The sequence below is a fragment of the Psammomys obesus genome, unplaced genomic scaffold (genome assembly GCF_907164565.1).
Source record: "Psammomys obesus unplaced genomic scaffold, mPsaObe1.curated_primary_1811, whole genome shotgun sequence".
Classification (NCBI taxonomy): Eukaryota; Metazoa; Chordata; class Mammalia; order Rodentia; family Muridae; genus Psammomys; species Psammomys obesus.
Window position 1 is genome coordinate 3660076 of NW_026596326.1, and position 12860 is coordinate 3672935.

The 12860-nt window shown below is 43.0% G+C and overlaps 1 protein-coding gene across 2 annotated transcripts in view; it reads right to left on the bottom strand.

Moving 5' to 3' along the window:
* Positions 1–12478: 12478 nt before the first annotated feature.
* Positions 12479–12860, bottom strand: part of Timd4 (T cell immunoglobulin and mucin domain containing 4) — a 29543-nt gene continuing 29161 nt past the window's right edge. For both annotated transcript variants that reach the window (XM_055597188.1, XM_055597187.1), the window contains one exon: positions 12479–12674. In XM_055597188.1, coding sequence (XP_055453163.1) covers positions 12590–12674 — 85 coding nt within the window. In that variant the 3' untranslated portion in view covers positions 12479–12589. The remainder of the gene's footprint in view (positions 12675–12860) is intronic.

The window sequence follows — 12860 nt, forward strand, 5'->3', positions numbered from 1 at the left end:
AATTTTCCTCACCCTCCTAGGTCTAAACTTCCAGCCACTTAGCCAATGACTTGTGACGCATCAAAAGTATGGCTTCAAAGTAATGAGAGCAGATCAAAACTGGCCACAGAGACCCCCAAAGTAGCTGTTCCAAGAATATGGTTGTGGAACCAAAAATGCCAGAAGAGAGTTCTGTTTGTGCTTCATTGTTACTTCCTAAGTGAACCCTTCTACCTAAAGTACTAAAAACCAGAGAAAGTACCTGGATACCCAGATGGGGCCAACTGAACTGAGAGTCTCATTGGCTTCTCAATTCCTCACTTTACTTTCTGTCATAAGTACTTTAAAATTCTCCAGACTAGCAGCTTGATAATACCATATTTTCTGGGATCCCTCCTGATATACAAGAGCTCCATATACCTATACTTATGCATTCACGCTCTCTCTCTTCTTCTCGCTCTCCCTGTCTCTTTCTATCTCTGTCTGTCTCTGTCTCTTTCTCTCTGTATGTCTGTGTCTGTGACTGTCTCTCTCTCTCTCTCTCTCCTTTTAACTATAATAGAATTCCCTCTTAATATGTCCTTTGTAGTCATTGTTATAATCCATGAGATGAAAACTGAAAGCCACTGGTTCTGGGCAGCTTTAGAGGTCATTGAGTTTCTGGAGTTGTTAGTTCCCTGAGAAAGGCTTCATTCTCAAAAATACCCCCAATGTTTCCATATCACAAGTTTTATGAAAAGATATATGCAGAATTTCTGAACTTGCATTTCTTTCTTTTATTGTGCCTTGGGAACATTACAAATGTTACAACCACTTGGAGTCATGAAGTACAGAATAAAGATTAGGGTTTTTTTGTTTGTTTTTTGTTTTTTAATAAATGGTCTTGCTGACTTCAGTCTGCCTAGGAACAGGGCCTGGAGCTCTCTTGCATTTGTTATACTCCGAAGCCATGCATGGTTCTTTGGCAGATAGAAGACAACCAGTAGGCTCTTGGTGGATGAGTACATATCAAGTCAAAGTTATCTATCAGCCTTCTAGTTTCACCCCCACTAACCAGCCTAAGTTTTGAGTAAGCAAAGATCCTGAAAGATAAAAGACTGGTAGATGTAAATGAGCCCTTACAGTGTCAACTTCTTTTCCAAGGACTGGGTTCATTACACATTCTCAGACAATGAGTCATATAAAGCAACTTTCTAGTAGCTTCTGTGAGATAGTTTACTTTATATAGAGTCACATCTGGGGGAAATTCCCTTTCACCACCTCCTTTTTTGCTAGTGATACATTTGTGTGAAAGCCTAGCTGAGCTGTGACAGCCATCCTGCAACCATGAGGCAAGAACCAAGTAAGTCATCGAATCATGACTCAACCCAATGAAGCTAATAAACCAAACCTTATTCTCAAACCCTATCCTCAAACTTCTAATTACATGAAATCAATCCAGTCTTAACTAACTGGCCACTAAGTTTATATCATGTTCTTGGCAGCTGAATACAATTTCATGAAGACAATGAATATTTACTCATCAATGAGGATCTTCCAATCTATTTCTATATAAGGGGTAGATCTTATAACTATTAGAGTATATATGCACATATATTTGCATATAAATGGATATAGATAAAATGTTAGATCTTAGCTTTTACTTGTGTGTCTATGCATGTGAGCATGAATGTTTGCATGTGGGTGGGCACATGTGTGCATGTATGTGTTGTTATGCCCAGTTCGTGAGACCCCTAAAGACCACCAGGAAACGACTCTGCTACAAATACATGAGAGTTTATTTAATACGAGCTTGAGCCCAGGTCACAGCAACTTCCTTGGTGAAGAAGAGGAGTGCATCAGGGCTGTCTAGGGGAACAAGGTTTTTAAAGGAAAAAACCACAAGCGTTGGGTTACGTGCCTTGGCATTACATGATTGGGTAAGGGAATTTGACTTTTGAAATGATTGGTTTAGTTTAGGTGCCAAGACCATAAACAGTTCTGGCCTGGCCATGGGGCTAGTGTCCTAGCAACTGTATCTCTAGTGGGCAGGAAAAGAATGCAATAAAGCTGGTTTCTCCCTGCAGGTGGCTGGACATGCTTTCACCTGGATGGCCTTCACTCAGGCCTGTGCTCCAAACCCCAAACTAATACCAAAAAAAAAAAAAAAAAAAAACAAACAAACAAAAAAAAAACAACAACAAAAAAACACTTTTCAATTTTTTGGTCTCTCAGTGTGAAGGCCAAAGGTTGACGTTGAGTCTCTCTCTCTCTCTCTCATCATTCTAAACCTTATTCTTGGCAGCAGGATCTCTCCCTGAACCCACAGATTGTTGTCATCTTATCTAGCTATCCCTGGTGTCCCCTTTTCTGCATACAGAGCACCGAGATTACAGGCAGCTTTTATATGGCTGCTGGGATTCTCAACTCCAGTCCTCCTGCTTATGCAGAAAGCATTTCATGTGCTGAGCCATCTTTCCAGCCCAGCTTTCACTTACTTTAGTGGGGATCTTTCATAATAAGTGGTCATTATCTTGTCTCTCAATTTTTTAAAGCATTTTATTGATTATTTCCTTGAGCAAAATCATTTGGGAGCACTAAAAACACAAAACCTTGCAATTTCAGGCCAAGTCTTAACCCAATTAATCAACATTACTGTCTGGGACAAAGCTACCTTTGTCAGAACAGTAGTTTGCAAGCACTGATATTTTCAGAACTCCTGATGGCCAGGTCTCCCCATGCCAATTAAATCTGGACCTCAGTGGAAAATACACATGATGGTGTTCGCCCAGATGATACCACATATGAAAATCAGTGCCTTTAACCAGAATCCCTAGAATTGGTATATTGAAGATCTTACAAGTTACAATAACAGTTCTGATCCAAGTGGGTTAGAGGAGGGCCTATAATTCTAAGAAGGTGGTTTGAGGTCCACATTTTGTTAACAAGGAGGTTCTAGAATCTAAATCTGAGAATAGCCCATTTCCACTCTGCATCTCAGCAACTGCAGAGTCACAGGAAAAGAGATCACGGCCAGGAAGTCAAGTGCAAGTCTGTGAGTGGAAGACTCAATGGGTGCTTGTTTCTGATCTCTAGTGTGGACTTAGACTGAATAGTCATCAATATTTGTCCAGGACAAATAAGGGGATGCTTCTCCAGCAAACTAGGTTTGAGAGTTTTAAAACTGGAAAAAGTCCTGGACAAACCAAGACACATTATCCCTGTAGTTAAGATAGTAAGAGAACAGCAGAGCAGCCACAGCTGTGTGCTTGCACACTCGAGTTCCTCTCTCTGGAAGCAGCAGTTCATCATGCGTCAGGAGGGTGCTGAGGAATATGGCGTGGTACATACAGTTAGGAAGAGAAATGTTGAAGTGGTTACACCAATAAGAACATAATAGATTCGTGGATTTGAGTGGGCATGAGGGGGATGGTAATAACCAGGCAGATCTGGTGAACTTAGAAAATATCCAAGACTGTCCAAGACCATATTCCAACACTGGACTGCTTATTGGCTGGCCCAGAGCAGCTCATTGCCCACTTTGGTGGTCTCAGTTTCTTTAGCTGGGAAATAGGGCTCGAGGGAAAAGAAAGTGTAAGGGTCCCTGGCCTAGCTACTCCATTTCCAATGTGGATAATATGCACCGGTTCAGAACAGAGCCTTTTGGCTTGCTTCTGTCCTGCGAGTGGTCATCTGTGGCTCCCCAGGCTTCTTCAATACACCGCTAACATTCCTTTTTCTTGGGAACACTTCCCCCTGCTGTCCTCTGATGAGCAGAGCAACAAAAACTCAAGACATTTTCATTTTTTCCTTTAAAGACTGTATGGTGTTTACAAAGCTAAATGAAACTCTATTTACAGATTCTGTCCTACGGTTTCAAGTGACTTCCTCCTTCTGCTCTTGTGTGCACCCAGGGAGCCCACTTCTCAACTTTGTGTTTTCTTTAGAGAGACAAACAGTCTCCCCAGCCAGCCATTGCTGAAATCCTGTTAACCCTTCATTAAGCCTGCTGACAGCTGGCTTCAGCTCTTTGTGAGTTACTTCCACACAGTCCTATTTAAATGTGTCCCACCTGGTTTCATTAAGGCTCCTGCCAAGTTCTCTGCTGCTGCTTTCTCTGCAAATGCAAATTGGATTCTGAGTCAATAATGCCGGGACAAAAAAGGTTGAGCTGCAAAGGGGGTGCAGTTAGAAGACAGTCAATACATTCAAATTGCCAGTGATCCCAGTAAAGTAAACTCCATTTTGGTCCAATGGAAGGTCAGGGCTGGAGAAGCAGTGCATGAAGCCATAAATTTGTCTTTATTGGGAAACTCAGAGAAGAGATTAGAACATTGGATAATCCCAGCACTTAGGAAATAGAGGAAGGAAAATCAGAACATCAAAGTCATCTTCAGCCACATAGCAAGTTCAAAGCTAGCAAGGAACACGCATAGAAAACACATAGAACCTATCTCGAAAAAGCAAAGCAAAACAAGAAGAGGATGGGGTCCTTCAGGCTTGGTTCAAGGTCAGGCTCTGCTGCAGGAGGATAGACTATGTGACCTTGACTGAGTTTTTTTTCATGTCTATGCTTTAGTTTTCTGAACTCCGAATAAAGGATGACAAGACTGCCTCCCTGGCATGCTTCTGGGTTCAGTGACTGCCTTGAAACCCTTATTTCAGTGCCCACAATGCAGTTTAGAGCTCTGACAATTATGTTAGCTATTTCATTCTATTGGGCTTCTCCCAGGATCCCTCCATCCCTAGCTACTGCAGGGTGTGGCTGGCATATCCTGCTCCTGAGAGGATGATAGAAACTCCATTTTGTTTCCATTTTAGGACCAGGCTGACTTAAAAAAAAAAGTCATCAGTCCCAAGAATTAGGCCATAGGTCACAAATTCCAGGAATAAGACCATAAAAGGAACAGCCAGGAAATTGTCAGGACCAAATAAATGATGATGATGTGCACCACAGATTTTATATGAAAGAGGTTTATTAGATGGAGATGAAGAGAGAGAGAGAAGTAGAAAGTGAGACATGATGGGGGAAGAGGGGTGGTGCCCCAACAGAGAAAGGGGAGAGGGCAAGAGAGGAAAGGACAAGGGAAGGCAAGAGCCAAGAGAGAGACAAAGTGGCAGGTTGGTCCGTAACCACGCCTGCCAGGTATGGCTACCTAGCTGGCGATACATGATGACATCATAGGTTGCTAGGCAACCCAGAAGCAGGCTTCCTAAATACTAACATTACTCCCTTTTTCTATTATTAAAAAAAATGAGGAGCTTGGACTGCTTCTCATGTAAGAAAAGTTAAAGTATATAAATTTAGGTTCATTGGAAGCAGCTCTTGGTTGCCATACAAGGGGTTAAGAGAGAGAGAAAAATAGTAGCAACAAAATGTCCATATTACATGCTCAAGAGGAGGGGAAGCCCCTGCCCTGGAAAGTTTAGGGTAGAGAGTTGCCAGCCATGCAAGGGATTAAGTAGGGACTGAAGAATGCTGGGAGAACATGCAGCTACTTGTTCTGGTCCTGACACACACCATTCCAGCCTTTTGTTAATAATAAGTGAATATAGGGCATAGATTCTCTTCTGGTGACTTCCTGCTGACACTGGTGGTCAAAAGGCTAAATGCTGGAGAAGTCCAGGAAGAACAGGCTGTTTTGAAGCTGTCCAGGGTCTGTAAGAACATCCTTGGCTGGGAGGGAAAGTGCAGGTCCAGCTTGTTGGAAGATTGTAAGGTCAGACTGGAACACTTGTGGTAGCTGCTCTGGTGCTGTTGTGGATATAGGAAACATCTGTGTCTGGCAGGACACTGAAACATATATAGGCAGAAGATGAAGTTAAGTAGGTTATGGAGAAAATTCTTTAGGTGTGCATTTAAAACTTTTGGGAGAGTGAACAGAGGTGGAAGGTTTGGATGAAAGAGACTTGAACATGGGAACCTCCATTTACCTGAGGGAACCTCCATTTACCCAATCATTGGCAATAATTTAAAAAAGGCTTTGCTTTGGATCTAAGAAAATTGACGCCAAGTTTGGTTACAGAAGTGTGTAAGCTTAGAGGCCCTTAAAGCGGGCCCTGGGTGTAGAAATCTGAAATTCTCCAGAAGACATCCCAGAGGAGAATCTGGAGGAACAGATGAATGGATTATTCCCACCAGGAGGGTAGGAGTCAGTGACCTGCCAGAGGCATCCCAAAGGCAAAGTTTGGCTCAGTAGAGTATGGTTCTGCCTGATCCAACAACTCGTCAGCGTTGGCCAGAGACCAATGGCACAGCTGCCCACAGGAGCTGTTTACCTACCGCTAGGATTTTCGTAGATGACCATGAGGTGGGGGACTTCTAACTTCTTTTGCTTCTCTCTCTCTCTCTCTCTCTCTCTCTCTCTCTCTCTCTCTCTCCTGTCTCTCAGTGTGCTTCTTCCTCCCCACGTACAGCAACCATGAGCTGCTTTCAATAAACCTGCATTTATATGGTTTAACTTGTCTTGTTTTAGCTCATATCACCACTTCAGAAGGTTTCTTTTCTAGTGCCTGTGACTATGGAGAAGCTGAGCCCTGCCCAGCCTGGCAGGCCAAGCCACACACTTGGGGCCTCTCTCTTGCCCTCATCTTTCCCTCTGCCTGATCCAGAGAAGATTACCCCCTGCCCCCAACTGTCTGATGTCAGAGGTATTGAGTGGGATGCCATTTCCATATTCTTGGGATCTCCAGCAAAGCCTGGGAAGATGGGTGCCACTGGCTCTACACCTCAGTTCCCAGGTGAGAATTTTTCCAAACTGCATTCGTCCAAGGTTTTTTTTTTTTGGGGGGGGGGGGAGTGAGGAGTTGGGGTGGGGTAGTGCTCTCTCCCCTCCCAAACCTCCACTTCAGCACTGCTCTCTGCACACAGGGCTCCAGGTCCTGCCTAGATCCACCACCTCTACCCCACCTCCCTCCACACCAGCAGCAGTGGCAGCAGCGGTGGCAGTTTTAAAGCCATCTTTGTTTTGGGAAAGACATACACGGATTCAGGGCCATCTTAACTGCTGCCAAATGATTGATGTGATTTCTGTTCTAGCTTTAAAAACAGGTTTATAAAGGTTTTGCCTTCTAAGAGTATATGGCTTTGCTCTGGGTCTTCACTCTTAAAAAGGTACTTTATTTTATTCATTACAAAAGCTACTAAATTATTTCAAAGTGTTAAGCATAACTAAGAAATGCAGGTTAATGGCCACCTTATAAATGACCATATCCTTTAATGTGTTCAGAAGTATATTGGAGTAAAGTCAAGCTAAGAATTGATGCAGTTAATTACAAGATTAAGCTTTATCTAGTCTCTGATTTTATGTTTTCAAGGTTAAGCCTAGGATGGGTAACTATCTCAGCTATACTTAATAGATTATGGTCCTCAAACCCATCAGAGAATCTGCAGAATACGGCATTTAAATGTTTAATAATTAAAAAAAAAAAGCTTATTATGACAGAGACCCCGGCTTCTAGTGGTGACCTGAAGGCCTCCATGAAAGGTCAATACGGGCACGACGGCAGATGACTCCACCTGAGTTGTGGCACTGAGAGAGCCTGGCTAAATAAGCCTGACAAAACCAACTTCATAATAGGCTTCATTTTCTTGCTGAGATAGAATTGGCTGGAGTCTTCCATTCCTCAGAAAAAGAAAAAGAAACTTCAGTTTCAAGAAAAAGCCACAGAAACTGGCTTCACCAGGACAATTGGCTTAGGGAGATAAAGTTGCTTAGCTACTAGTCTGAGAAGCCCCTAAGTCTTGATCAGAGTCATGTAGAATTCAGGGGCACAGGCCAAGCCCTAACTGAAGTCACATAGCCTCGATAGGCACCCACCAGTTTGGGCCAGTTTGAACCAGTTTAGAGAGCCCCCAGCCCTAGCCAGCCCTAGCCAATCATCGATGTACCCATATCCTTGCTTTTTGACCTGTGCCAATTACAATTGAGGATGCATTGCCATAGTAGGAATTTTCCTCTCTGGCTTTAAAAGGGACCCCATGTTGTGAGGGTGGCCGATCCAGCGTGCTGGATCTCTGCAGAATAAACACCTTTTTTGTTGTTTGCATGCTACTCGAGTTTGGGGTCATTCTTTCAGCATCTTCTGGACCCTAACAGTACGATAACAACTGGGCAAGACTGTCCCAATGCCTCATCTGCTGCTGGAACCTGTCCTGGACTGCGGACAAACAGGACACCTGGACAACTGATTGCCCCATTTTGCCCCATTTTACCTAGACAAAATGAGGTTGGTCTATCTCCCAAGTTCCTACTTCACAGAAAGGCCTCTCAAATTTGCCAGGCCTGGCAACCAAAGACTGATGCTGTCCCATGACCTGTGTCTCCAATGGAACCTTCAAAATGACTGGAGCCTGATGCGATGACAGTCTAGGTACTGGGTAAGCCTTTATCATTTTCATTGATACACAGGCCTTTGTATTATACTTCCTGTTATAATTTCTCATTCTCAGGTTTCTGATAGGCTTGAAGATCAGTTTAACAGCAGAAACCAAGGCTTCAGCTATTGTCTCAGAAAAGTGCAAACTTTAAGAATCTTTGTAAGTTTACAAAAGGAGAGAAATTTTAAATGTTAGCAACACCTCCAACCTTTATAATTTGTATTTACCAGCCTTAAAACACCATCTTATACCCTCAAACACTTTCTTAGAAGCTTTCCTCCATAACTTGCATTTACCAACTTGAAAATACCTTCTTAGACCCTCAAACACTTTCTTAGATCATCAGACCTTAAACATTCCAAGGTCAAAGTTGAAAAACCAGGTTGCTATAAATCTCAGGGTTATGTTGTGGCCTTTCCCTACACATGTATCAGCTGTAAGAGCTGCTGTGAATCAGTCTTTCCTTGTGGAAATGGAGAACAAGAGAATTCCAATCCATCATCTCATTTAAACTTTAAATACTTTAATAATATCTCCCCTTCTCTCTTTCTGCTTTCTGTCTGTGTTTTTCTCTGTCCCCCCTCCCCCCATGGCTTCTATTTTGGCACTAAATAGATACCAGAAGATCATTTTCACACAGCTACTAATTCATCCTGACTACACTAAGAGAGTGCAACAAACAACTGTACCAAAAACCACCTTTAACCAAGGAGTCCTAGTATATTTAAACAGCACTGGAAATGGAACCCAGGGCCTTACCCATGCTAGTCAAATGCTCTTCCACTGAGCTACATCTCCAGCTTGTTTTAAATTAACTCATCATTTTACAAATCCATTCTGAAGCTCGCCTGCTTATTCTAACCCACAGCCATATGTTTGTTTGCACGAGACATAGTTTTAACTAAATGAATTTTTATGTCTTTAATTAGGCATGTGCACATTCTTGTTGTCTACAGTTGCATTCAGTTCCTCCACTCAGTGAATTTGATGCCTGGCTGCTGAAATCATCCATTTGTCATCTGCCCCAGGAAGAACTTCTATGTGGATTTAGGAGCTGAAAGTCAGGAGCCAGGAACCTCTGGCTTGTGCTCAGGAGAAATTTCATGCCAGTGAATGAAGAAAGCATTAGCAGGGAAAAGGGTATAACTAGTGCTGTCTGGCAGGAAACTACTTTAAAAGCCAGGCAGGTGATCTGAGAGGTGAACATAGAATACCCCTGCCTGATGATTCAGGAAACCCCAGCATACCGTCTGAAAGAGGGTGACCCCGCCTGATTGGAGCTATTACTCCATAAGAGCTTGCTAACCCACAGATCTCCAGACTCTCCCTATAGAGTTTTTGGTTAGGCAGGTACGGAATGAGGGCAAGAATTCACATTTCTAACAAGCTCAGATGGTGCACGCTCAGATGGCTGAAGTACATAGCTTAAAAACATTCAGGCTGTCGTCGGGATGGGTGCTGCTGTCACGTTAAAGAGTGGAATTCACCTCTGGTAGAAATATGCCCTTGTCTCCTCCCTTGAGACAATCCTGTTGGGCTGGTCAGTCACCCACCCAAAAGACCATCCTTTAGGAAGACAGGTTCACATTGTCTCTATGCTAAGCACCATTTGCCTACTGCTTTAGGCTCCTCTCTTTCTTTAAAGTGCATCTCCCCTGTGACTTACTCGTCCATTTTGTGGCTGTCCTGCCAGCTAGCCTAATGCAGGATTTATGTCTGTGCTTTGTGTCTTCATCCTCTCTATCTCCTTCCTCCAGGCAGCCATGGAGATTTACAACTCTCCTGCTTTAGCATTTAGGAGCTTGTTTGTTTGCTTGTTTGCTTGTTTGTTTTGAGACAGTGTCTCACTATGTAATTCTGGCTGTCCTCAAACTCACTATGTAGACCAGGCTGGCCTCCAACTCACAGAGATCCACCTGTGCCCTTCCTCTGCCTCCCCAGTGCTGGGATTAAAAATATGTATCACTAGGCCCAGTAAATTCTTTAAAAAAAAAAAAAAAAGACAAGTCAGCAAACAAAAAACACTCTAATAAAATTGTCTTCAAGCTTCCTTTTGAGTCCATTTTTCAGATTCCTTTATTAACTAGACTAAGAACTCTAAGACCTCAATTTCCCCAGTAACACGTGGCATCTTGAGGGGTATCACTCCAAAATTACGGTAACAGCTTTAGCTGCATATTGAAATTTCTTTGGGTCCTTGAAAATAAATATACAGATGCTCAACTCACATACTGGACTAACCACAAAAAAAAAGAAAAAGAAAAGAAAAAAAAAAAAAAACTCTACAGCTCCTTTGGCATCAAGCTGGTCCATCTCGAAGTCTCTGACTCTTTTTTTTTTTTTTTCAGACACATCTTTTTTTTACATAGTTATATTTTATGTACGTTGGTGTTCTGCCTCTATGTATGTCTGTGTGAGGGTGTCAGATCCCCTCACTCAGAATGTTGTGAATTGTCATGCGGGTGCTGTGATTTGTGTTTTTTTTGTTTTGTTTTGTTTTATTTTTTTTTTAATTTTATTTTTCTTTTTAGTTACATTTTGTTAACTCTGTGTCCCAGCTGTATCCCGCTCCCTCATTCCCTCCCCAACCCCACACTCCCTCCCTGGTCTCCTCCCTGCCCCTTTCCAAGTCCACTGATAGAGGAGGACCTCCTCCCCTTTCATTTGACCCTGTTTTATCAGGTATCTTCAGGGCTGGCCTCAAAGTCCTCCTCTGTGGCCTAACAGACTGCTCCTCCCCTGGGGGGGGGGGGGGGATCAAACAGCCTGCCCTTGAGATCCTGCTAGAAATAGTCCGCGTTCCCCTTACTTTGGAAAACTACTTGGTTACTGAGCTACCACGGGCCACATCCGAGCAGAAGTTCTAGGTTATACCCATAGATGGTCCTTGGTTGAATGTCAGTCTCAGAAAAGACCCTGTGCCCGGATATATTTGGTCCTTGTTGAGCTCCTATCCTTTCCATATCATACTAACTTCCCTTTTTTCATATGATTCCCAGCACTCTGCCGAGGGTTTGGTTATGAGTCTTAGTGTCTGCTTTGAAACACTGCTAGGTAGAGTCTTTCAGATGCCTTTTGTGGTAGACTCCTGTCATACGTTCAATGCACATCCCATTTGTCTTTCTAAATGAGTGAAGTATCCCAGAAGGAGAAAGTCTCTGACTCTTAAAGGTGATGTCAAGGAAGTAGAAATTCAAAGGTTGGTTAGCGACTTATGCCTTTAGAGATTCTGTTGCCCTGAGCATGAGGATAGTATGGGAATTGTCTTTCAGCTCTAGCTAGCTTGCCACAGCAGCCAGCTACAAGCATCCTCACTCCGATATGTATTTTCTTACGTCCATTCATTTTAACAGCTATTTGCTTTTATTTCTCTCTCAGGGTTTATCATACTAGTAATTGTTAAAGTTTTAAAACAAATCTGTTCTTCCCGGGCTGCAAGAAAATGAATTCTACTTAGAGGAATTTGCTTGGACAGATTCAGTGTGTCACCCATGCACAATCCTTGCACATCAGAGATGCCTTCTCTCTGATAGGCATTCGGCTGCTTCCAAAATCCATTTTCTCTGGCGAGGGTTCAGGTGGCACTATGGCCAACTTTAAAGACACTTGAATATAAAAAGAATTTCATATCATAAAAAAAATAGGAGTTTCAGGAGCCAGTCAAACTTATGATGTGATTCTGTGGTATTATCTCCATCCCAAATGAAGTATTGGGCTGCTCATGCTATACCAAGTGTGGGTTCTGAACTCTGAAAACTGACAAAAAAGGGGAGAAATAGAAATAAGAGGAAAGCAACTGGTTTAGGAAAGGGACCAGAATTTGTGTTTCAGAAGAAAGGCAATAGTTTCCATGAAAAAGACAGACAGATTAAATGAGTGAGTTCAGCTATCACCAATAGGCAGATCTGTTTGCAAAAAGAGCTTTTGCTTTGGATATTTCTAATTCCTTCTACTGCTGGGAGATGAAAGGGACTCCCAAGGGTGTGGCAGCAAGTTCACCATCACTGATAAGTGTTCAAGCCCAGGGTAGAGGATCACCTAGCCACAAAACTAACAGAGAGGACTAAAGCACTAGCCAGGGAAGCTGTGTCTCTAAAGCACCTTCATGTGGGAAGACAAAACAAGACCGGACCCACAGCATGAGGGAAAAATGTGAGACTTTAAAAGAGAATTACAACATCCCGAGACATATTTTGACAATTCAAGACAATTAAGCCATTCCCCATGCTTAATCCTAAGAAAGGTGGCAAGTTAGAGAGTGAAGATCCCATCCTCATCGTCCCTCCCATGTGACATGTCATCGAGGACGCTCTTACTATCTTCAGAGTTGTCTGGCCTGTAAAAAGAAAAGTAAGCTGATTAAAAACCAGAAAAATGCAAACTCACAGGACCTGCTGAGCTATAGCACCACCCACCCACCCAGGCTGAGGACATGGGACCCAGACTCCATCCTGCCCAAGCCTCCTGTTTTACCGGTAGGAAAACTGAGGCAATAGGACACAGAGGGCTTTTGCCAACCTGT